This window comes from Dipteris shenzhenensis, chromosome 2 (genome assembly GCF_047967505.1).
Source record: "Dipteris shenzhenensis isolate YYH24624 ecotype China chromosome 2, Dip_SZ_1.0, whole genome shotgun sequence".
Lineage (NCBI taxonomy): Eukaryota > Viridiplantae > Streptophyta > Polypodiopsida > Gleicheniales > Dipteridaceae > Dipteris > Dipteris shenzhenensis.
The window spans coordinates 57,621,910-57,648,633 of NC_141597.1; the positions used below are offsets into that span (position 1 = coordinate 57,621,910).

Sequence of the window (26,724 nt, forward strand, 5' to 3'; positions counted from 1 at the left end):
AACAATTAAGTTCTACTACTTTTATGATGTGATGAGGGAGTTGACATCAAGAGTCAATAAGATTACAAAAACTTTGGACTCAAAAGGGGCCCTTGTAAGAGAGCCTTTTTCTAGTGACGTGGCAGGATATGGTGAATAAATTGGCTTCTAGAGGTTGGAATGTGACATAATTTTCCAAACTTTTTATTCAACTGGCTCAAAGTCCCTCCCACTTGTGTTCTCAACTACCCTATTACATTTTGAACTGTAACCAAACTTCCCAAGTGAATTTCTCAACCAAATATAAAAATAAAAAGTAGGTCATGACCGTAGCCATAAAAAATTATGTTTCTTATATTGGTGGCGAAATTGAGGTACTACAATCACTTCTTTTTTTAATTTATATATTGGCCTAGTGCTAATTCCTCAAATTTGTGAGTCCCTTCCACCATGCCCTGGTTTCTTGTCCTTTATTTAACATGAAGATCACACCAGATTTTTATAATTGTTTACTAGATATTTGATTGGTTGCACTAGCAAGGTAGCCTCTTATATTTGCAGGAGATGATCCCCTATGTTAAAAAAAATTCCCAATTCCCTTAGTATAATGACGATCGTTAAAACCTATGGAGGAGGGCTAATATTAACCACCAAGTGCGAAGGATTAGGGAATCCCTCCTCTAATGACGCTAGCTTTTGTTCCATTTTCTTAACTTATTGCTATATATATAGCTACATCTCCTTTTTGAACAAGAGAATATGACTACATTAGTAGTGACTACCCCACTACTCGTGCAAGTGATTCTTTTTCGTGAATTGTTGCTTGGCTGTAAAAATTAGCCTCTCCCTCACCTTGGCTAGTTGGTGTAAGTAAATTAAACGGGCATTTAAGATGGGTTAATCATGACAAAAAAGAGGGCACACATCAAAGTACAAATATGGAGACATGTGAGTAAGATGAGCATTTGGTACGAGGCCAAGCGAAACTAAAGGAAGCATACAATACATAACTAACATGCTTTTTGGAGTTTTGAATTTCAACCCTTACACGTGATTCAACATTTGATGCTTGAAACCTAGACAAGTGCATTTATGAGAGTCAAGAAAAATCCAAAATCTGGTACTAGGTTGCCTCTCCATTGAAGTTGTAAACTCCACAATGGCCCATGGGCCCATAAAGATTTGATGATTTATTAGTCACATGAGATGGGGTGCATAGCGAGAATATCCAACCTCAATTTGATGATGGTAGCATGGCTATGGTCCACCAAGGGCATGATGACACCTTTGACAAAGCCTCTTTCCACATTGCCAGCTTGCCCCCCCGCGCCAGTCAAAAACACAGGGGCATTTTGCCACATGGGAACGCCCAATTGGCCCCTAAAATCATGCAACATGCCCAAACTGGAGCGGCCAAGACCACGGGGGTTTCTTCTTCAAAACATTAAATGCACTTTGAGGCGGTGGAGCTTGAATCCACAAGCTTTTGCCACATGCCCAAGATTCACCATGGCAGTGTGTAAACACCCCTGCCCGCCAAGAGCAAAATATTATTCAAGCTTGGGCGGGCAAGGCTTAAGTATGTAAACACCCAAACTCAACCCTTGACACGAGGTAATTGAAGAAATGTTGAGTACTAAACATTGTTCACAAGAAATGTAGGTTTAATGTGAGGCGAATTGCAAAATTTGAACTGTGACTAAATTATTGAAAAGAAGGGGGGTCTTAGATTTGGGTGATCTTGGTAATATTTTGTCTAGAAATCTGCAAATCAGTCGAAATGATTAGGTAGACTTTAAAGTTTTTGGATTTTGGGATAACAGATTTCTGTGAAGCACTCGATGTAGATCTCACATAAATTTCACTGACATTGCTACCAACCTGCAAATTAATCAACGTCATTTTGACAAAAACAAGAGGTTTTCAGGTACCCATCACGCATCGAAGCTGGAATCTGGATCCGGATTCAAGTTTATGAGCTGGATTCGCACGACGCAATCTTTGCTCAGCTCCGATCGGGAGTTCATCCCGTGATTTCATGCGAGATCAGCGTGTCGATGTGTTGCAACTTCTCGGCGGATGGATCGACTCAACTTCTGAAGTGTGAGTTGGGCTCGCAACAATTTTATTCAGCCATGTCGCTTCTGGGGGTGTGCACTGGGATGGACAACTAGATCTCGCGTGTAAATCGGCAGGGAATCAGAGGGTGGGATCGACTGCGATTTCGTGAAGAATTCAACTGCACATTTCCTTTGCCGGTTTGTGAATCTTGAGGCGAGTAATAAAGAGAAAGGTAGGTGGAACAAAGATATCTGCCAATGTGTAATGGATTCTGCTTCAGAGAAAAAGGCCACGACAGTGCCCAAGTATCAGAGCAGAGAAAGAGAGATGATATTCGCTTCAAATATTCGTGCCAGAAAGGTGAGAGTTTTTGCCTTCCAAGATCATAATTACAATTCACTGTCACACTTAAATGTGTCTCCAAACATATATTCACTTCCAAACGTAACTCAAACATGCATGGCTCATTTTGCAAAATGGTGTTCCACTTCCACACCGTCTTGCAAGTGACACCCCCCAGTCAAAAACAGAAAATCAGACTTGTAAAACTTTACTAGTCTCTCAAATCTCAACCATTCCCATTTGCAACATCACAAATGTTTTGCAACATCGGAGCTACCCCAATGATTCGAATTCCACCAACTTATACCTACCACGTACATTATACAAACTCATAAGAACTCTGTAAAGTCACTCAAATTTGCCAATACCTCGGACTCAAGACAATTAATTTCCCAGCATAATCAGTTCACAATTCTAAGCTCAAAATGACCCCAACTTCCAACAATTCAGGCTCAAATAAATATAAGCAGCTCAAAAAACACCCCGTCATGAGCTGATCCCAATGGCAGCTTGATATCTAATGCGAAGCTCATTTGCATCAAAGATAGAATGCCCCAACAAGCTGACCAAAAGTTTGACAATGATAATTTTCCCAATAACAAAGAAGTAGTGTTTTGTATGCTGCTTTAGACATGGTAGAAAGATTTGGGAAACTCTTCCAGCAGTTCATGTGATATTAGCTCATCAAATGATTTGAGAAGAAGAAAGAGATTTCTTATGCTACCTAAGTGGATCTGCAGCTTCAATTCAAACTTACTAAGATTTGAGCAAAGAAAGGTGGGGGATTCAAGCGGTGAATCACGGGCAATAACAGTTTATCATCATCAACTTTGCCTATCAAGAATCAGGAGCATAACAAGAGCTCGAATTCTTTACTATCTTGGCAGGTGCGTGATTTGATTGTGGGTTGACGGAAAACCGACCAGCTATGGCGCCTCCTGCCCTCAAACGAATCCCCGCTCCCTGGATTTCGTCACCAAAAGGCTACCATGACAGGATGCTATGGCGCTTTTGCTGTACATTAGTCTTGCACCACCAGCTTCGCCAGCTGCTGCTGATTTTATTGCCCGATTTCTTTCTGCAGAATTGTTGGCTTCATATCCAAATGCAAAAGCTGCTGCCTGCCTTCTCTCTTCCGCATCCCCATCACTCAGCGCGTGCTATCAGTTCTTACTGAGAATTTTAGATTCTGCAGTTTGAAGGGAAGGGGGAGAATGAGAGTCCCTAGAACCACTCCTCACTTCCTGCCTACACATTTCCGCTATCCGCTATCTCGCCATCCCGTCTTCTGGTACGGACTACAGGTTTAAAACGTGACTCCGTGGCTTCCCGAATCATCGCATCTTTTGCAACTGCAGGTACACAACTGCTGCAACCGTATCACAGATCGACGCTGATCGGCGAAAAACGATTCCCGCGCGATCTCTTACCATCGTTGTAGCTGCCTTCTAAGTTTTGATGCCCCGTCCCCATGCAAAGATTAGAGGGAGCTTCTTCTGCAGAACCGGAATCCATATCCATCCATACATGATTACATCCATATCCATACATAGATGGAATGCATAGCAGAACGATGCAAGTGCGACTTGTCAACCGCCTAAAGATTGTACAGATTTAGATTGTCGCAGTTGCAGGCTCATTTTGTGCGGGTGGGAGGAAGGCGCAAAGGACACGACCCTCTCTTTCTATTGATAGAGTGCAGAGGGCATCGCGTTTCTTGCCGCCTATCAATGCAACCTCATGGGAAGCAATGAGATCCAGCCATGATGGCACGACGAGTGCCCAATTTCTATCAAGGTCATGAAAAGCTCTAATCAACCTTGATGTTCCATCAAAGATGCCGGAAAGTTTTTAATGCAGTGAGCATTGGTAACGGAGAAAGTAGTTCCGTTTCGCAGTCCGCTAGTTGAAGGGGTTCATTGCATCCATGATCAGAAGCCGTCTCGTTGTTTTCCTGATTTGCAGGCCTTTTCTGCGTGCAACGATCCATTGGGAGGGTCGAAAACATGGCGAGGTTTGACTCGTATTGACTCCAAACATGGTCAGATACAAAAGTAAGCATGATGACGGAGTAGATCTCACTGTAGCGATACTGTCTACTAGGAAACGCCGGGCGTAACATTTGAGCTTGTACGAGATTTTGCTTCCTCTTCGGCTCTTAAAGTCTCTCATTGCCATTGGTCTTAAGTTTTCATCACGGCTCGCATTGTTTGTTTTTCTAAAAAACGCAGGAATACGTGAGGCATCTGGAGATGATGATTATGAAGGCTTCCCTGATTCTTACCCAATCGTTGGACTTTATGATCGACCACTCCCATTCTGTGGCTGTGGCCTTGGCTGGTTCTCGTAAGTTCCCGAAGATGAATTTGTCAAGATTGACGATCATGTATTGTTCTGACGAATTCAATTCGCCGGAGCTATTGATGATTACGTTTTGCCGGAAGAGATAATATATCGGACGCTCGAGGTTTTCATTGCTCTTACCAGGAGGGAGGCTTTGCGTAACGAGAACTTCATACTTACCTCATGTTTTGATTTTAAAGAAAAAAGACGACGCTTTTAACTGTTTGTGCACTAATAAAATATGACGGTGACGTGTATTCAGCTAGGCGAAGGTCCCAGAAATTTAGGAACGAAATTGTCATGATAGAGAAAATAGTAAAGCACCCTGGAATTCGAGGAAGTAAAAACCAATGGATGCAAAATAAACATGGAAACGAAATTAGAATCTCCTGGGTTTTCCTAACAGTGATGATTAGTCTGCACCCTCTTTTGTGCAATTTGGGGTAGTTGACAGCCCTGTAATATGTCGGGGAGTCTATTTAGTAACCTTGATGCCTTGCTAGACCTCCCACACTCAGCGGAATAACATAATAGCATGTAGATTCAATTTAAATAGACGTTTTTGCACAAGAATCAGTCTCAAAGACATCAGATCTGAGAGTTATAGACAGAAGTAGTACAGCCAAAATAGGTTTTGGCCTGTGTTTTGAGCAATAAACTTTGAGGTGACAACAAGGGTGCTCTCACAGAGTTCCACCAACACCTGCAGCAGATGCTGCCTTTGATGCGCAATCCTGCCTCACACTGCACAGCTGGTGTCAGTAGCCAGTGAAGAGCTCAATACTTGCTCCTAACTTTGCCTCACACTGATCAGCTGCGTACTCCCTCTGTGGATTGCTAGTAGCTTCTCTGCAAGTGATTTGGCAGCCCTTTTGCATAGGTGAGGGGCTGGTCTGGCCCCCACCCTTGGATCTGGCCAATTGGCCACTTTTCGCAGATCCACATGGTCTGTTATACTAGTCTATAATGGCTAACTGGTCAAGTCTCACAAATTGCCCGACAGGCTTCTTATTTCGCTGGCAGACTGGCCCACGAATCTCCCAGCCCATGCCACCTACAGTGCCTACATGCCGGGCCATATACTGCCCCTGATCATTGCGTACATGCTGCCCTGCAGATATGTCAGCCTTTGTGCTGATCGTAATAGCAGCCCATGTGGATATCCATTTCCACATTGATATGCCCATGTGGCATCCATACCTGCTGTGCACACAGCAGCCTTCCCCACCATCCTATGCAGGTATCATGTCCCCATGCTCTCCTCATTTTGGGGCTTACAGGTACGTAATGAACCTTAAAATTTCTTCCTAGTGTCACACTATGGGCCTGCATTGGCATATCTACTCCATCTTCGTCCTTTCTGAAGTCCTCAGGAACAGATTGAGAAAGTTGTAGCATACATTGCACCTCCATGACCAGCTCTGCATCATTTTTGAACTCCAGGAACCCCTGACAGTATCACATCTTTTTACAGCCTTCATCACGAACACCCAGGTAGACACAACAGGTACATCCAGCTGTCCCCCTATGAAGTTATGAACAAGCACCTTACAAAGTACCAAGTATCATAGGTTTGTTCCAACCCAATCTGCAACCAGCATCCTCCAGAAACTCTGGAACTGCGCCCAGCGGTCTCTGGTCACAAGATTTGAATGAGCTCAGGCTGGAATCCTGAGCACACAAGGGTTACCAAATAATCACTACCATTGACATGGTTCCGCAGCGTCTTTCTTCAACATCAACCATGTTACTGATGCTTCTCAGTTACTTGTTCGGAAACCTTTAGTTATGTCTCATCTCCGCAGAGCTATGTATGCCAATAAGATAGGCTCTGAATGCCTCTGCCACATGTGTCTCTTTGAAAGGTTTTTCAACCTCCAACCTAGCAAACATCGAGTTCCAAGCATGCAATTGTTTCACAGAGAGGTATCCTTGGTCCTCAATTTCTTGTTGCTTGCTGGCAAAACAAGCCAAGTACCTCCTTGAAGTACATCAGCACATCCTTATATCTCGGAGCCAATGCTCCAGTCAGTGCCAATCACTAACTCATATTTTGTCTCTGAGTGGCCATTTCTGTCTTCATCCCCTATGATGAAGAACAGCTTCTCAACGACTATGTTTGCTTTCTGATTTCCAGGCTCGTCTTCCTTGGACTGATCCTCCTCCTAGCCTTTTTCTTCCAGGTATCCTTCACCAGATGTCCAGGCAAATCGTAGTAGCAGCAAGTATTTTTCTTTTTCTTGCTCTCCCCATCAGAAGTGTCACCGTCCTTGACTTTATTACTGTTCTTGTTATTTGGCTTGCTTTTCTCGTGCTTGCCTTTTACCTTTGCCTTTACCATTGGTAGTCGCAATATTGCCTTCTGATTGCATTCATCCTCATACACCATTTGCCTTGATCAGCATAGGCCCTCGAGCTCCTCAAAGGTCAATGACATCTCTCTCCAGTTGAAGGGTCATCACCCAACCGATTGTATTGGGCAGGAGGGTAGCCAGCTGATTACTATCCATTTTCTGACCAATGGTGGCACCTTATTCCATCTTAAACGGATTTTGGAGCGTTACCATCCAACCCATATTAGTAGTCTCAAACAAGTCACACGGAATTGTCTAGGCCCCAGATGTAGACTCTACAAGCTATATGTACGGAAGCAGTAAAGCTGTAATCATCCCCATGATCATTGAGAGGGCCTTAGGATCCCTAAGCACCCACTCTCCAATCTCACCTAGATCTGCTTTCTTGACAGCTTTATCTGTTGCATCTACTTGATTTGCAAGCTTCTTTTCCACTGCAATTTAATATTGACCCATACTTTCAATATGGTATTGGAAGTATGGGTCAAGCTTCTTTTCCACTCCTCCAATTCAATCTTTACCCATACTTGCAATATGGTATTGGAAGTAGTGGAATCCCTATACTTCAAGAATGGTATTGAAAGCGTGGAACAGGTTTTGAAAACTATATATTTTTCTTTATACCACTCCTAAAATTAATTTTAAAAACGTGTTTTTGTCATGACGAGTTGGATTGATGCCTCTTGAATCTCAATGCAATTAAAAAATGCATGTAAGCACATGTCAGTGAACTTAATACCAAATAAATCTAAGCAGCCAAGAATTAAGTTCTTAGATAGATGGTCTCACTGGGGAGTCCGGACTCACAGCACCATTCTGCCCTGCATGGCACATGTGGCCTGCATCAACTGCTAGCTATGTATTGCTAATCACCGTACAGTGTTTTGCATATATATGTCTGGCACTTTCTTGTAGTGGAATGCCAATTTTAGAATTGAGAGGAAAGGCAAGAACTTACTCAATGTGCAATTATTCCACACATGGTTACTGTTGTGAATGCGTTGCATTGACTTGTCAACAGTCTTTGCCTTGGCTATGTTTTGCCCATGCTTTGGCTTCACCATTTGGCCTTGAAGAAATTTTAGGCTACGAAGCATAGATTGCAAAGATCAAATTGGGGGAGTTGGCAAGTTCACCACCTAGCCATAGATCAAGTATGAAGGATCAGCCTTCTGATTGGTATACACTATCACTTAATTTCCACTAGGTGGCAGCACATAGCTGGTGCAAATCAGCTCTTGTAGCAGGCTTATATTTACATCTCTTGATCAATCCAGACGAGGCTCCTCATAAGTCCAGCATCTGCCCATGTTTTTCAATTCTATGCTTCAACATGAGCAGCATTGCATTACTCTGGTATGAAAGGGGCAATCTTCGTTGCCAACAACCAATGCATCAATAGTGAACCATAGTTAAAATCTCTCAAACTGGAACTATCTAGTATCCCGGCCTGGCCTCCAAAATGCTGCACGAAGTTAGGGTTTGCCTCTTTATCTGAAATGAAACTGAGGCTGTCACGGGGACAGGTGGTGATGGTGAAGTGTTTAAACTAACTGTCACTGAATTTATTAGCCTAGGGTACTAGACTAGGGGCCTTAGTTAATGCCCAAAAGGTACCTATGATTTCATGTGCAATAAGTGCAACTCCTGGTGCTATTAGAGTGGTTCGAATTTCTAAGGTCATTGGTTTGGTTCAGTGGGGTCATTCATTAAAAACTGACCCCCTAGAGATCCTACAAACTAGGGTCATTGGTTCCCAAGCATTAGGGTCATGGTGTGCCATCTGACCCCCTAGGGGCATTAAAATCCCAAGCCCATTTTGTACACGTGTCTGCATGTGGCTTCTCTGCTTGCCTTGTGGCACCTAGGTGTCACCCCTAGAAACCCTTGGAGCCCTTCCTTTCCCTTCCTTGCTGATTTGAGACTTCTCCCCTACCAGGGCAGCTTCATTCTCAACATGGCGGATTTCTGCAGCTCTCCTCTTGCTGGCTGAAGTGGATTTTCGAGCTTTCTTCATGACAGTTCTCCTCCCCTTGGTGTTCTCTGCTGCTGGCATGCTTCGTGGACTTGGACGCCCACTTTTGAAGCAGTAGAGATAGTTACACTGCCCTTTGTGATCAAAGGCTGGTTATAGTGGTTCCGTTGCCGGGACCCTGATCAAATCATCCAGAGGAGTCCTTGGGCAGCTTGGGTAGAGAAAGCAGTTGCTGATTTTGGTACAGCCATCCATTGCTTTTGGATATGGAGCATATAAGGCTTGGTTATGATGCAAACTCAGAGTCTGAGCCAGAGCCACAGATAAGGGGAGCACACCCCAGAATAAGAGTGCATGATGCAGCCCATGAAGGGCAGAATGTTCAAGTTGATGCATTGGGGCAGCCAGCTCCACAAGTGCAAAATCCTGTGGGTACAGTTGCATTGGGTGTTGACCCAAGTGTACAGCCAAATGCTATAGGAGTAATGCAAACATAGATGGCTTCTGTGTTGCAAGTTTTGACTCAGCTCACTCAGAGCTTTGCTGAGATTGTGCATAATCCAGCTTTGATGCCGAGGGCAGAGGCACAACCCATTCAGGGTCCACAGATGCATGTGGGACAGCCACTACCAGAGCCACCAACACCAGTGGTACATCCACTATCAGAGCCATTGACACCAGTGGTACAGCCACTTGCAGTTCCAGAGAGGCAGGGTGGGAATAAGCATGGTAGCAATGCTCAGAATGTGCAGCAAGGGCAGCAAGCCCAACCACAGTATGTGGTTCAGCCTACACACTTTGGAGGTGGATCCATATTTCAGGCCATGACCTCACATCCAGCCCCAAATTCTTTGTATGCCAATGTGGGGATACAGCCTGGACTGCAGGGAGGCAGTCCCACGATGTCACACACTCAGCTAGTACCACCTGTGCCTCCAAACCTAGTTGTGGGGGGTGTTCTTCAAGCTCCAGAAGGACCCCAAGGACAGCAGCCTCTTTATTTGCAGCCCCCTGGCTATGATCAGTTGGAGCCTAGGCTCAAGATGAAAGATTACAAGGAAGGGGGGGCAGCAGTGAAGTTTGAGACCTTCAATGGTGATGCAAATAGGATGAAGGCTCTTACTTTCTTACAGCAATTTGACTTGGCTTTTGTTGGAGGATACTTCAGGGAGTCCTCGAAAATCAGGAAGGCAGCCACATTCCTTAAGGGTAATGCCATGCAGTGGTGGTCTAACCTTCTGCTTCAGGGCCAAACACCTGCTACATGGGTTGAATTTAAAAAAGCATTCTCAGCCACATGGCTCACCACTACTTTTGAAGTGGATGTCATGACTCAGTGGCACAACTTGAATGCTAGGGGATGCAGAAGGACCCCAAGGACAGCAGCCTCTTTATTTGCAGCCCTTCAATGGTCATGCAGATAGGATGAAGGCTCTTACTTTCTTACAGCAATTTGACTTGGCTTTTGCTGGAGGATACTTCAGGGAGTCCTCGAAAATCAGGAAGGCAGCCACATTCCTTAAGGGTAATGCCATGCAGTGGTGGTCTAACCTTTTGCTTCAGGGCCAAACACTTGCTACATGGGTTGAATTTAAAAAGGCATTCTCAGCCACATGGCTCACCACTACTTTTGAAGTGGATGTCATGACTCAGTGGCATAACTTGAATGCTAGGGAATGCAGGAATCTAGAAGATTACAACAAGAAGTTTTGGGATGCGCTTCTACCTGTGAGCTCTTACAGAACAGTCCCCATTTCAGAGCAAGCTGAAAAGTATTGTTGTGGGCTTCCCAAAGAGTTGAGGGACTATTGCACCCAGACACACATTTCCAGCATGTCACAGTTGATAGAGAATGCCAACACAGCTTACTCACTCATGCAGGGCAGAGTCTCAGGTTTCAAAAGCAGCTTCAAGGAGGAGCCAAGGGAACCATAGCAAGCTGGAAAACTCCCTCTTAAATCAAACTTTGTGGCAGGGCAAAGGAGAAAACAGCAGCCCTCTTCTCTCACTCCTGAAGAGAGGAACAAGTTGTTTGCTGAAGGGAGGTGTTTTCTCTGCAAAGAGACGGGTCATAGGGCAGTAGATTGTCCTAACAAGAAGAGGAAAGAACCTGCAGCATTCGGGCTGACACTAATCAAGGCAATAGAGAGGACCCCAGGGGCAAGAAACCCAAGCCGAGTGCTGGCCATATACCTGACATCATTGGGGGTGAGCAAAGAACCTGCAGCATTCGGGCTGACACTAATCAAGGCAATAGAGAGGACCCCAGGGGCAAGAAACCCAAGCCGAGTGCTGGCCATATACTTGACATCATTGGGGGTGAGCATGATGAGAAGAAGACATAGATGTGCAGAGCATGGGGCAAGCTACGGGATCAGCAGTGTCTGTACTTCTTTGATTTAGGAGCCAAAGCAATTTCATTACTCCTGAACTTGCAGCTTAGTTGGGTCTTCGACCAGAGGAGATTAGTCCTCTTTGTGAGGCCAACATGGCTAATCCGGAGCTTAGTACCCTTGTCACTCCTATCATAGGGAAGCTACGGATTCACATTCAGGGATATGTGGACTATGAGGATTTTTATGTGATGCCTTTATCTGAGTGTGATGTTTTGTTGGGGATGCCTTGGATGTACCGTGTGCATGCTATCATAGATACACATGATAAGAAGCTTACCTTGACTTATAGGGGTAAAACCCAAGTCATAGATGTAAACTCGAAGGGAGAATCAGTCCCAGTTGTATCTGCTTCGGCGATTTCTTCTGTAATGAAAAAGCATCTTTCAGCGTATTTGATTTCTGTCAAAGAAAAAGAACCAGTTGAGGATAACTCTAACTTTTCCAAGCTGGAAAAACAGCAAACTGAGTTTTTATTTCAGTTTCAAGATTGTTTTTCAAATGAACTCCCAGAGGAGTTACCTCCTAAGAGGCCAGAAGATCATACCATTGATATCATTCCTGGCAGTTCTCCACCTAACCGACCACCATACAGGGTGAGTGCGGCACAGCAGGAGGAGATCATGTGTCAGGTGAATGAATTGTTACAGAAGGGGTTGATTCAGCCAAGCTCTTCTCCATATTGTTCTCCCGTCCTACTTGTGCAGAAGAAGGATGGATCTTGGAGAATGTGTATTGACTACAGGGCTTTGAAGAAGATCTCAATCAAGAATCGATTTCCTATTCCACGCATTGATAACATCTTGGATCGATTAGAGGGATCAGCCATCTTCAGTCTCATTGACTTGAAGAGTGGTTACCGTCAGATATGAATCAGGCCCGAAGATGTACATAAGACTGCCTTCAGGACCACTTTTGGGGTTTATGAGTTTCTTGTCATGCCATTTGGTTTGACTAATGCTCTTGCTATCTTGAATCGCATGATAGATCGCATTTTCAGAGAGCATAAGAAGTTTGTGGGTACATTCTTTGATGACATTATTGTGCACTCGAAAGATGAAGAGGAGCATAGGCAACACTTGGCAGTTGTATTTGCAGAACTCAGGAAACACAATTTGCTGGTCAACACAAAGAAGTGTGAGTTCTTTATGCCAGAGATACATTTCCTGGGACACATCATCTCACGAGATGGAGTGAGGATGGACCCTACCAAGATAGAGGCAATCAAGAATTTGCCTCCATTGAAGAACCTACATGAAGTCCGTAGTTTTCTTGGCTTGTGTTCATACTACAGGCGCTTCACTCGCTATTTTGCTGAGATAGCTTCACCCTTACATGCTTTGCAGAAGAAGGAAGTGCCTTTCCGTTGGGGGAAGAAAGAAATTGCAGCATTCAATGAGCTGAAAGGAAAGCTATGCTCTGATCTTGTCATCATTTTGCCAGACTTGCGAAAGCCTTTTGTTCTTTAATGTGATGCAAGTGGCAATAGTGTTGGTGGAGTACTTATGCAGGAAGGCAGAGTGGTTGCATATGAGAGCATGCTGCTCCGAGATGCTGAACACAACATGAATGTATATGAGCAAGAGTTGGTAGCTGTAATTCATGCTCTTACTGTGTGGAAGCACTATCTTTTGGGTGCTGATTTTTATGTGCAAACTGATCATCAATCGCTGCGATACTTTCTCACTCAGAGAAAGTTGTCAGAGAAGCACATGAGATGGGCAAACTTCCTCTCCATTTTCGGATTGTACATGTGGCTGGAAAGAAAAATGTAGTGGCTGATGCACTTTCCAGAAGGCCACGTACGGAAGCTATGTCCAAGAAACCATAGGTATCTGCAGTTACCATTGCTTATCACAATGAGCTTGATGCCATGAAGGAGCAATATGCTACAGATGATGCTTTTGCACGTATTTATGATCAGCTTATGGAGGGAAATTGGCATGATCATTATACACTTAAGGACGGATTTATGATGATGCATGGAAAGCTGTGTGTAACACAGCCATTGAGGCATAAGGTGCTCATTGAAAGTTATAAAGGATGTTGAAGCTTATGTCAGGACATGCATCACTTGTCAAAAGGTGAAGTATGACAGGCAGAAACAGCCCGGTTTACTTCAGCCTTTACCTATAGACCATGGTAGAGTATCGCCATGGATTTTGTTTTTGATCTCCCTCACACTCCTTTTGGTCATGATGGCATATGGACCATAATTTGCAGATTCAGCAAGATGGCTCATTTCATCTAGTAAGGAAGAAGATTACTTCTGAGCAGATGGCAAAGGAGTTCTTGAAATCTGTTTTCAAGTACCATGGGATGCCTGAGTCTATCGTGAGCGATAGAGATCCACGATTGACCACCATGTTCTGGAGAGGTTTGTTTGACGACATGGGTACCTCACTGCTGGTTTCATCTTCTTATCATCCACAGTCTGATGGTCAATCAGAAGAGGCAAATTCTACAGCTTTGGATTTGCTGCATTGTTATGTGTCTAAGCACAAAGCAAAGTGGGAACAGTATTTGCCACTGATTGAGTATGCATACAACAATACAGTGCACTCTTCCACAGGTAAGGCACCGTTTGAAATAGTGAAAGGAGCGAGAAAGTTCCTCCTATCTTGCATACAAAGGAGAAGATTTTTGGGCAGATGAGTATGTGGAGGACTTGCGGGCAGCCTATGAAAAGGTTAAGTATGCCCTCCAATGCAGCCAGGACAAGCAGAAAAGAGTTGTGGATAAGCATCGCAGGAGCTTGGTCTTCATAGAAGGTGATTGGGTGTTGCTGCGTTTTCTGAAGGCACGCCTCAGGAACAAGAAAGGGAAGGTAAAGCTGTACACCAAGCTGAAGATGAGGTACTACGGCCCCGTTCAAGTTCTTGAGAAGATCAATGAGGTAGCTTACATGTTGAAGTTACCTGAGCAGTGGACCACCACAATGCTTTCCATGTTAGCTTTTTGAATCCTTCTCATGGAGAAGTGCCACAAGATATGCCTGTTGAAGAGCAACTTGAAGTTGATGAGCAAGATGAGGTCTTGATTCCTGAGTAGATTGTGGCACATAAGGATCGAAAGGTTAATGGTAGAGTTGCCAGTCGCTATCGAGTAAAGTGCAAAAACTATCTTGCGAACGATGCGATCTGGATGGAAGAGTGTGAATTGGTAGATTCACCTCAGGTTTTACAGTTCTACCTTGAGGCATTCGGTCTCGAGCCTACTGCGATAGCGACTCATGCCGGGTCAGCAGAGCACATGTCTGGAGCATTACCGGGTGCTTATGGGGGGGGTAGCACCTCTGCACCCACAGTGCATACAGGCTCACATGATATCTAGAGGTCGCTTGGTGACACTGCGGTTTCACCTGAGGCACTGATGTTGAGAGTGTTTCTACCGTGAGACTTCTATGATGAGTGATCATGACACTCCAGTTGGTTGATACACTACCATACGAATGGATCTGCAGTCCTGTTGTATGTACATTGTATTTTTGGTACTTCATGCGATGTTGTACTATTGATTATGGGCTGTTTATGCCTATTGTGACACCCTTTCCTATTTGCTGTAATTTTGGGACAGCAAACAAGATAGTTTGCTGTTTCAAGAGGGGGTATGTCACGGGGACGTGGTGGTGATGGTGAAGTGTTTAAACAAACTGTCATTGAATTTAGCCTAGGGTACTAGGCTAGGGGCCTTAGTTAATGCCCAAAAGGTACCTATGATTTCATGTGCAATAAGTGCAACTCCTGGTGCTGTTAGAGTGGTTTCAATTTCTAAGGTCATTGGTTTGGTTCACTAGGGTCATTCTTTAAAAACTGACCCCCTAGAGATCCTACAAACTAGGGTCATTGGTTCCCAAGCATTAGGGTCATGGTGTGCCATCTAACCCCCTAGAGGCATTAAAATCCCATGCCTCATTTTGTACATGTGTTTGCATGTGGCTTCTCTGCTTGCCTTATGGCACCTAGGCGTCACCCCTGGAAGCCCCTGGAGCCCTTCCTTTCCCTTCCTTGCTGATTTGAGACTTCTCCCCTACCAGGGCAGCTTCATTCTCAACATGGCGGATTTCTGCAGCTCTCCTCTTGCTGGCTGAAGTGGATTTTTAAGCTTTCTTCATGACAGTTCTCCTCCCCTTGGTGTTCTTTGCTGTTGGCATGCTTCGTGGACCTGGACGCCTCCATTTTGGGCCACTTTTGAAGCTTTTCTCGACTTTCTTCGCGACAAAAGTCTTCCTTTCTGAATTCTGAAGTCATAATCTTGGAAGCCTCTCTTCGTGCTCCTGCTTGGTGCAAGGCACACTGGAAACAGAGTTGCTGGTGGGCTGAAAACTCCATTTTGGAGGACACATTTATGGCGGATTTGCTACAGCTTGCTGGACGCTCTCTTTTCTGATACTTTCTGGTGCTGGAAGACACTCATAGGCAGCTCCCTCCTACCAGAGTTTGCTGTCCGCTACTCAACCTACTTCTGGAGCTGTTTCGGGCTTAAACAGGCTCTTTCTGTTGGCTGAATTCTCATCTTCTCTTTCTACTCTATGCTACTGCCATTCCTACTGAGTTCTTGCTAGGATGGATGCCTTGCCGTTGGCCCAGAAGAGGATTGGGGCACTGGTTGTGATACTCTCTTACTGGGGGTACCTCGGCTAGCCTTGGGCTCAGTAATGGCGTGGATATGTGTGAATGCATTGCTTGGCATGCTGTCAGATTGGTCTACTTGTGATATGCATGAGTTTTGAAAGGAACCAAAGGAATAGCACTGGGAGTTGGTCACTAGCACTGCCACGGGTTGGCATTGTACTGGGTTGCACCTGTGGGTGAGCTCTTGAAGGGAGCCCCTTTGTATTTTGAGCTAACCAGTAATTAAATAAATACTGCAAGGGGTGCCAAGTGTTGGGGCCAACAGTTGTCTTTCTTTACGCTTCTGAGTAGGGGCATTGTAGCCTCCCTTGTCTTAAATGGTTCCATGATGCTATGCAGTGAAGTTTTATGCTCTGAGTTTTGTTTGTGGACAAAGGCAATCTTTCAAGTTGGCTGTATTTTCAGTTTTGTGAGATAGTAGAGACAGTTGCACTTGTTGGAATATGGAAGCAAGAACTAGAAACTAGAACTGAAATAACAAGATTGAAAGACAAGAAATACCTTGAGAAGAGTGTAGACAAGACACAAGCTAGACTGATAGATTGCAATGATGTGACCCATGAATATATGGGCCAAAGTACAAGATATAAAGCAAGAGTGCTTATGGGATAATTGTAGAAGTGCCACATGGCACACACTCAAGACATAAAGACTAGACTAGACTTAGACAAATGTAGACTAGGAAATAGTACACTTAGTGTGCACTTATCTCCAACACCCTCCTTAAGTGGACACTAGGAGTAAGACAGAAAGACAAGACTAGAAGACAGACATAAAGACTGATAGACTGAGAGACAAGATAGAAGACATGACAGACAAAGATCCTGAGACACCCCTCCTCAAGTGATATCCTCATATGGGTCCACAAGGGTAGGGACAAGATGGATCTAAAACAAAACATAGTCAGATTAAAAGACAGATAGATTGATAAGACTAGATAGACAGAAGACTGACTGTAGTCAAACAGAAAGACCAAGACACTAGAACCCCTTGACCTACATCATCGGTGGTCAAGGTGGTAGACAAGACATAGAAGTAATCAGAAAGCCCACTTCTCATCATATGAGGAAGGAACAGCAGGATCTGTTGATGGAGATGCTGCAGCAACATGGGCTGAGGTAGATGCAGGGGCTGATGTAGAGGGTTTGGAGTAGCAGTCCCTCTCCCGGTGATTATCACGGCCACAAATGGTGCATGGATGAGCCTTGAAATAGTCCTTCTCCATATGATTAGTTTTGCCACAATGGGTGCAAGGCTTTCTTACCTTAGAACTTCCTTTTTTTGCTAAAAATGCAGTGTCAGTTACCTTTCGTTGTTGAGTTCTTTCTTCCTCTTGGAGAGCATTGATGATACCCTCAAGAGAAGGATTATTATGATACTTGAAGGTAGTGACAAGAGTAGCATAGGTGTCAGGTAAGCTTTTGAGAAGCACAGCAATAGCAATATCTTCGGAGATGGGAGACTTGACTGACGCAAGCTGAACCATAAGACTGCGAAGATAATTGACATGAGAGGCTATAGTAGCTCCTTCCTGCATATGTAGATCAAAGAATGAGATCATAAGTGCAATCTTAGAGTTTTTAGATCGGGGTCCAAAAAGGGTATCCAAAGTGATTCATGCTTGAGGAGCAGACTGTATGTCAGAGATGTGATGAATGTAATCATCTCCAAGGCGGAGCAATATGATAGCATAGGCTTTGTCGTTCTTGGCAGTGACAACTTGCTCAGTGTCGGGACCTTCGGGAGCAGCACGGTGAACAATGTCCCAAAGACCTTCTTTCATAAGATGGCACTTGATTTTGATTTGCCAAGTATGAAAGTTGGACCCATTGAATTTGTCGACAGATATGAGAGAATGAGAGGAAGATGCCATGTGGGAAGGTCTTACCTCTTGCTAGGATGCAAGGGCAGTGTCTATTCCCTTACAATATTGCAGAAATAAATGAAAGGAGAGATCCAAGAAGCCAGTTCTCTCACCACTTTGTCAAGGCCATAGCATATGACAGCCCATCGAAGCAGGAGGAACTAGCAAAAGAGAGAAACTGCTCAACAAATTGAAAGAGGCGAAGTACAGTACCTTAATCCCAAGCAGAGGCAGAGGTGCAAAAAGGGGCGCAGATCTCCGTGAAGATGGAGCAGATCTCGAACAGCAGCTGGAGAAGTGCGGCATGTGCAGGTACGGATTCTGTACAGTCGTACGGACTGTACGGACAGCGGAGTACGGAGTACGGACGACAAGGTATGGCAAGCGAATCTGCACGGCGCTGTACGGAGTACGGATGCCGAGGTACGGCGAGCAGATCTGCACGGCACAGATCTGTACGGACACTCTCGTACGTTGATGCAGGAGCGACAGCAGGAGCGGGAGCTGATGGGCGCAGATCTGTGGCTGAACTGCGCAGATCTGGCGCTCAGATCTGGCAGAAATGGTGCGCAGGTCTGGAGCGGAGATCTGGCGCAGATGTGGAGCGGAAATATACAGATCTGGCGCGCAGATTTGGCGCGCAATGGCGGGGCAGAAAGAGGCGGGCAGATCTGCAGCGGGGGAGAAATCTGAGAAGAGGGGCAGATCTGCAGCGGGGGAGAGACCTGAGAAGAGGCAGACTGAGGGGAGAGAAGAGGGATCAACCTAGCTCTGATACCATGTTGGAATATGGAAGCAAGAACTAGAAACTAGAAATGAAATAACAAGATTGAAAGACAAGAAATACCTTGAGAAGAGTGTAGACAAGACACAAGCTAGAGTGATAGATTGCAATGATGTGACCCATGAATATATGGGCCAAAGTACAAGACATAAAGCAAGAGTGCTTATGGGATAATTGTAGAAGTGCCACATGGCACACACTCAAGACATAAAGACTAGACTAGACTTAGACAAATGTAGACTAGGAAATAGTACACTTAGTGTGCACTTATCTGCAACAGCACTGCCCTTTGTGATCAAAGGCCGGTTACAGAGGCAGTAGTTGTCGAGCCCTGCAGTCATAATACAGACCGTTGTGAATGGGTTGCATTGACTTGTCACAGTCTTTGCCTTGGCTATGTTTTGCCCATGCTTTGGCTTCGCCATTTGGCCTTGAAGAAATTTTAGGCTATGAATTCAGGTTCTATTCTGACATGAAGTCCAGCAAAACAAGCATAGATTGCAAAGATCAAATCGGGGGAGTTGGCAGGCTTACCACCCAGCCATAGATCAAGTATGAAGGATCAGCCTTCTGATTGGTATACACTATCACTTAATTTCCACTAGGTGGCAATGCATAGCTGGTGCAAATCAGCTCTTGTAGTAGGCTTGTATTTAGCATCTCTTGATCAATCCAGACGAGGCTCCTCATAAGTCCAGCATCTGCCCATTTTTTTCAATTCTGTGCTTCAGCATTGCATTACTCTGGCATGAAAGTGTCAATCTTTCTTGCGGACAACCAATGCATCAATAAGGAACCATAGTTAAAATCTCTCAAACTGGAACTATCCCGGCCTGGCCTCTGAAATGCTGCACGAAGTGAGGGTTTGCCTCTTTATCTGAAATGAAACTTAGGCAGAAGTTGTTGAGCCCTGCAGTCATAATACAGACAAGGATTCAAAAGCACTGGCTTGTGGCAGCAGCCATGCGAGCTGCCCTTGCATGTGGCAGCTTTTTTCAAACAAATGGCATGTAGGGAAGACCTTACCTGATATGTGGGGGAAGCCCTCCAGGACACACTCGGATTGCATGCTTCAACCACATGGCCCCTCTTGCACCAAGTGCCTTTAAGAGTTCGACAATTGTCTTCTGGATCCAAGACATGTCCATAGGCCCCTTTCACGCACCTCTTAGCCAAATCTTAATTCCTCTCCATCCTCCCACAAGTTTCTAGGGGGGGCCACTTGCTGTTCCAGGCCTCCATTTTCTGATCCAAGCCTTCCTTTGCTGCTGTAGACTGCTCTAGAGCTGCAGCAAAGCTGCTCTCCACTGTCTTTCCTGCTGGCTGGTCAGTCCACCTCAGGTTGGGAGTATCCGACACAGAAGAATAGTCCTCGCTTCGAGGTGGCATTATGTTTTGCGAATCCGGGCTGTCATGTGCTCTCTCCTATGTGAATCTAGTATTTGTGGTGCTGGAGGGTCCATAGTTACATCTTCATCGGCTTGCTTCTCCAGATCTTTTATACACCATGAGCTGCAGAGAGGGTGTTACAATATATGGCATCTCACAGTGAGAGAGGGCTTCTTGGTGGGCGTGTTTGCCTTGTGAAAGGAGTCGACTTACATTCTGGGGGGGGCTGGGTACCTGAGCATAATTGCCATTGGTCAAGGCAGACTTCAAGTCTGTTGAAGGCTGGCTGGGGCAAGCTAACTAGGCCCAAGGTTAGGTTAGGGTTGGGGCCCAATTTGGGCACCCAACGTGGTCAGGTCACCGGACATGTTTGGTAGGGTCAAATTGACCTAACCTGATCCTATTTGGGTCGGGTCAGCCCGACTTGCTGGTCGGGTCAAGCCACCTAGCTTGCTCGATCAGGCTGGAAGCGTGGAAGGGTTTTATTGATAGGCCCTCCCTCACACACTTCTATGTGGTCACTTGGGTCCTTCACTACTTAGTGCCTCCTCTTGGCCAAGGTGGTATTCCAACATATATATATACTTGCTATTGCCTCTCTCTCTCTCTCACTCACACACACACACACACACACACACACACACACACATTTTTTTGGGTGAAAAAGTTTGTTGCATTATATTACAAAGTCACTATCCCAAAGTTGGATGTGCCCAAATACATCAAGAAAAGATCTCAATATATGACAAGTATACATCATGATCTATAGACTGTGTTTGCAAGCAATCATAAAAAGATTGCTGTAAAGAGTGCCTAAATGTTAGAGACTCACTGTTCCCACCTGTGAGCCCCCGTTTTGTGGGGACAAGGGGCAGTGAGAGTAAGGAGGGATGGGAAAGAGAGACTCAGCAAACAGCAGAGATTTGGGGGGGGCTCCTTGCCTTCCTAGAAGCATGGACTGGCTGCACAGGGCACCCTTTTATAGGGGCCTGTGGCAGGGCCAGTCGGCCCAACCAGGGCCATCAACCAGGGCCGAGCCTGGTCGGTTTTCCAGACTGATCTGGTTGGTCACCAGTCAGGGGACCGACCCTGCTGGTCGGCCATACCAGCAGGCCTGGGCAGTGCCTATAAAAGGCCCACACTTCCCTTCATTTTGGCATCCAGTGCAGGACAGAAAGCCTCAGTTCTAGGCTGTGCTGTGCACTCAGATTTGGCATCTTTTGACAGAGAGAGTTCCTTCAGTTTGTCTCAGCACTTGGCTGAGTTTTGTATTGCTCTCCTGGAGCCAGTTTTCTGCCCACCATCCGGTGGATGAATATATTCTCTCTCTGTCTAAGTTTTCTCTGAGTGAGTATTGTATCTGTGATCAGTTATCTGAGTTGAGTGTTGCTAGAGCGGGAGAGATCTTGGCTGGAGGTTGGAGTGATTCTTTCCTTCTGTTTTCTAACATGGTATCAGAGCCATAGGCTCTCCACTCTTCCTCATCAAAAACACTCTTTGAAGGAAGGAGTTCCTTGGCAGTAAGGCAACTCTGTTTTCAGCTCAGTCCAGTACAGAAGGTCAGTTCATTTATTTCTGTTTCAGTTATTCAGTTTTTTAGCTATTCACCGAGATGGATCAGTGATGAGAAGCCTCTACATCCATTGCTCGTCCTTCCTCCTTCTCCAGTCATCTTCCTTCTTCATTTATCCCTAATTTCGGTGAAGCTGGAAAGCTCGATGGTACAAACTTTCCAATCTGGAAAGTCAAGATCCGAAGCCATCTGTTGGCACGGAGGTTGTGGAAGATTGTCAATGGGACCGAAGAAAAGCCGGAGGACATTGTGGACAAGAGAGGTGAAGTTCTAGCTGAAGCAGATGCGGATGAACTCTGTGCATGGGAGGAGAGGGATGCTCAGGCCTTAGCAATGCTTATAGGCACGACATCAGATTCTGTGATTCCTCATATCCAGTTGGCAGAAACATCTTCAGAGGCGTGGACCATATTGAAGGAGCTGTATGAAACCGATAATACAGCTCGTATCATCACACTGCAGCATCAGCTTTATAACCTTGATATGAATGAGGGTGATAGTGTTCATGATCATCTGACGAAGGTGAAAGTTGTGCGGGACCAGCTCGCAGCGGTTGGTAAGAAGGTGGACTCGAGTCAATTAGCATTACTCACACTCCACAAGTTGCCACGGAGTTTCAAAAGTTTTGTGACTACCGTCACTGCGGGTCAACGGACAAAGCCAATCAACTTTGAGGAGCTTTGTCCACTCCTACTTTAGGAGGAGGCTTGAGAGAAACTCTTTACGCAAACTGACGAAAAGGCATTGGTTGCCAAAGACAAGCCTGGCAAAGGCAAGTCAAAGGATTCCAAGAAATCAGAGGACGCTGAACGTAAGAAGAAAATGAAGTGCTTTTACTGTGAAAAGCTTGGCCACTCCGCCAAAGAATGCCGGAAGAAGAAGGCGGATCAAAAGCGGAAAAGAGAAGCCAAAAACAAAGAAGAGCCTAAGAGTGATTCTGCCAATGTGACAACTGGACAGTTATTCTTACTCAGTGAACATTGTTCAGCTTATGCAGTTAGTGAAGGTAAAGAGGGTTGGTATGTTGACAGCGGTGCTTCTAAGCACATGTCCAACAGAAGGACGTGGTTCAAAACCATGGACAGTACACACCCGGATTCCAAAGTTTCTGTCGGGGATAGCCGGACATGTCCTGTGAAGGGCATAGGTAGCATTCCTTTCATTACCACGGCGGGTGAGGAGAAGGATATCTCTGGAGTACTTTATGTACCCAACCTTTGCAAGAATTTACTATCTGTAAGCCAGATGGACAAAAACAACATGGCAGTTCTTTTCAAGATGGCAAGGTTACCGTGACATCCAAAGGGAGTGGGCAAGTGCTGGCACAGGGTGTTGAAGAGAATGGACTGTACCGTCTCAGTGCAATGTTGGTTCATGATGATCACGGAAAGTCCAAACTTTGGCATGAGCGCTTCGGTCACGTCAGCTATGGAATCTTGGCTGAAATGTCAAAGTCGAAGATGGTGGATGGACTTCCACCAATTACAGGCAAGGATGATGTCTGTAGGGCTTGTCTAGAAGGCAAGCAGCACAGGGATAAGTTCCCACAAGAAGCTTCGTTTCGGGCCAGCAAACCACTTGAGTTGGTTCACGCCGACATTTGTGGTCCAATGTCTACTGCATCATGGGCAGGATCCAGGTATTCACTTCTCTTTGTGGATGATTTCAGTAGAATGACTTGGGTATATTGTTTGGCTAAAAAGTCTCAGGCTTTTGAGAAATTCAAAGACTGGAAGGCTAGAGTTGAAAAGGAGACAGGGGAAGATGTCAAGACATTTCGCACAGACAAGGGGGGAGAATTGACCTCAAGTGAGTTTAATACATTTTGTCGCAAGCATGGGATCAAGCGGCAACTCACCACGGCACATACTTCTCAGCAAAACGGGGTAGCCGAGAGAAAGCATAGAACCACCACCGAGATAGGACTTGCTATGCTCCGAGGGAGAAATCTTTCTAAAGCCTGTTGGAGTGAAGCTATCAATACAGCGGTACACATTCTCAACTGGACCAAGACGAAGGCCGTCAAGGACAAGACTCCATATGAGGCATTTTATGGTAAGAAGCCCTCTATTACTCATCTCCGCATTTTTGGTTCTAAAGCGTGGGTGCATGTGCCCAAGGAAGACAGGACCAAGCTTGATTCCCGAAGCAGACAATGTATCTTTGTTGGGTATAGTGAAGAATCCAAGGCCTACCGCCTCTTCGATCCAGTAAAGAAGCAAATACTCATCAGTCGTGATGTTGTCTTCGCGGAAAAAGAACCTGAACCCTAGGAGGAGCCTCAGATTGAGGAGGAGGAGATTGTTCAACCCCCGATCCCACCCCGTCCCAGATTGACCATTCAAGAGGTTACCCAATCAAAAGCTGATATTCCACCCGATACTCAGGAAGAGCAGGATGTTCTAGCAGAAGTTCCCGTCCCACAGAGAAGCAGAAAAAGTTGCCCCAATGGTACCTCCGAACATTAGAAGAGTCTCGTGTCACCTCATTACCTGAGAGTAGCAGTTCCGGATTGCATCGGTCTCAACGTCTTCAAAAGACCCCATCCGTGAATTTTGCTTTGGTGGCTCAGATTGTTGAGCCAAGAACCTTTGCGGAGGCGGAGGCGGAGGCGAAGGACAATCCCGAATGGCAGGCTGCCATGCAGGCAGAGATGGATGCTATCCTGAAGAACCATACATGGGACTTAGTGGCCAGGCCCCTTCGACGGAAAGTCATTGGCACTAAGTGGGTATACAAACTTAAATACAAATTTGACGGCAGCTTGGATAAGTATAAAGCAAGGTTGGTAGTGAAAGGTTTTGCTCAAACTGAAGGCATGGATTTTGATGAAACTTTTGCTCCCACAGCTCGCATGGTTACTATCCGGACAGTGATTGCCCTTGCTGCCCAATTCCAGTGGCCTATTTTTCAAATGGATGTGAAGTCCGCATTCCTTAATGGAACCCTGGAGGAGGAGGTATATGTGGAGCAGCCACCGGGCTTTCAAGATCCAGTGTCCCCATTAAAGGTCTGCAGGTTGAAGAAGGCGTTATACGGGCTGAAACAGTCCCCCAGAGCTTGGTACCAAAGGATTGATATATTCTTTCAGAAGATAGGGCTCAGTCGGAGTCCTTCTGAGGCAAACCTTTACTTGTTCATTGAGAAGGGATTGCGATTGGTACTCATCCTCTATGTTGATGATCTTATCTTGACAGGTGATCATGTCAAGAAGATTTCACAGGTCAAGGAGCTACTCATGTCTGAGTTTGAGATGACTGACCTTGGGTTATTACATTACTTCCTTGGGATTGAAGTAAAGCAGGCTAAGGACAGGATCTTCATTTCACAGGAGAAATATTGCAGAGAAATTCTGAAGAGATTTCAGATGGAGGATTGCAGAACAACATTAACTCCCATGGAGGTCGGGCTTAAGCTAAGTGTTCACGACACATCTCAGTTGGTTGATACTCTTTTGTATCGACGATTGGTAGGAAGTTTGCTTTACCTTACCAATACACGCCCTGATATTTGTTATGCAGTTGGGCTATTATGTCAATTCTCTGCTTCTCCCAGGAAGAATCATTGGAATGCAGGTTTACGAGTGCTGAGGTATCTGAAGGGTACTTGCACCTTTGGGATCGGCTACACCAAAGGCATTGAACTAGGCGTGTACTGTGACAGTGATTGGGCAGGTGATGCTGACACCAGAAGGTCGACGACAGGATATTGTTTCTTACTTGCATTTGGAGCCATCTCTTGGCTAAGTAAGAAGCAACCCACAGTGTCCCTTTCATCTACAGAGGCAGAGTACAGAGCCGCGTGTACAGCAGCTTGTGAGACATTGTGGTTGAGATGGATTCTGGAGGACATGGACGTGTGTCAGGAGAATGCGACAGTGCTGATGTGCGACAATCAGAGTTGCATAGCTATTGCCAAGAATCCAGTGTACCATGCGCGGACCAAACACATCGAAGTTCATTACCATTTTGTTCGAGAGCTCATCATTGACGACGTGATCGAGCTTACCTACTGCCCGACCGTGGACAATTTGTCCGACCTTTTCACGAAGGCACTCCCTCGAGAACAGATGGAGCACCTCATCAAATGCATGGGGATTGGCCCACAGTTGTGACATTGAGGGGGGGTGTTAGAGACTCACTGTTCCCACCTGTGAGCCCCCGTTTTGTGGGGACAAGGGGCGGTGAGAGTAAGGAGGGATGGGAAAGAGAGACTCAGCAAACAGCAGAGATTTGGGGGGGGCTCCTTGCCTTCCTAGAAGCATGGACTGGCTGCACAGGGCACCCTTTTATAGGGGCCTGTGGCAGGGCCAGTCGGCCCAACCAGGGCCACCGACCAGGGCCGACCCTGGTCGGTTTTCCAGACTGATCTGGTCGGTCACCAGTCAGGGGACCGACCCTGCTGGTCGGCCATACCAGCAGGCCTGGGCAGTGCCTATAAAAGGCCCACACTTCCCTTCATTTTGGCATCCAGTGCAGGACAGAAAGCCTAAGTTTTAGGCTGTGCTGTGCACTCAGATTTGGCATCTTCTGACAGAGAGAGTTCCTTCAGTTTGTCTCAGCACTTGGCTGAGTTTTGTATTGCTCTCCTGGAGCCAGTTTTCTGCCCACCATCCGGTGGATGAATATATTCTCTCTCTGTCTAAGTTTTCTCTGAGTGAGTATTGTATCTGTGATCAATTATCTGAGTTGAGTGTTGCTAGAGCGGGAGAGATCTTGGTTGGAGGTTGGAGTGATTCTTTCCTTCTGTTTTCTAACACTAAAAACAGAGTAAATTGAAAAAATTGGATCACCAAAAACTCTATGATTTTACGGGGCCTCAGGTCTTTTATGAGAGACATGACTCTTCTTGGGCCATTTCGATTCGACGTCATCAGGTTGAGTCCTGTTCTTTGGATGTGATGCCACACCTTCCTTTTGCAGCTGTACATGCCTTTGTGGATACCTCTTGGGGGATACTGGCGAGCATAGCAGCCTGGCATATTTGGAGAGCCAAATGCACAGAGGCATTGGAGGAAACTCAAGTTCATCCCT

The 26,724-nt window shown here is 45.6% G+C and overlaps 1 protein-coding gene and 1 pseudogene across 3 annotated transcripts in view; both read left to right on the plus strand.

Moving 5' to 3' along the window:
• The first annotated feature begins 3,058 nt into the window (after window positions 1-3,058).
• Window positions 3,059-26,724, plus strand: part of LOC147905037 (large ribosomal subunit protein eL20z-like) — a 40,557-nt gene continuing 16,891 nt past the window's right edge. Inside the window, exons 1-4 of one of the 3 annotated variants that reach the window (XM_087396605.1) lie at window positions 3,240-3,269; window positions 3,467-4,179; window positions 4,348-4,436; window positions 4,614-4,728. In XM_087396605.1, the coding sequence (XP_087252731.1) occupies window positions 4,421-4,436; window positions 4,614-4,728 (131 nt within the window). In that variant the 5' untranslated portion in view covers window positions 3,240-3,269; window positions 3,467-4,179; window positions 4,348-4,420. Of the gene's footprint in view, window positions 4,180-4,320; window positions 4,437-4,613; window positions 4,729-26,724 lie in introns of those variants that run through there. The other 2 variants (XM_087396596.1, XM_087396613.1) reach the window with 2 other exon arrangements.
• Window positions 9,552-15,954, plus strand: LOC147905038 (uncharacterized; annotated as a pseudogene).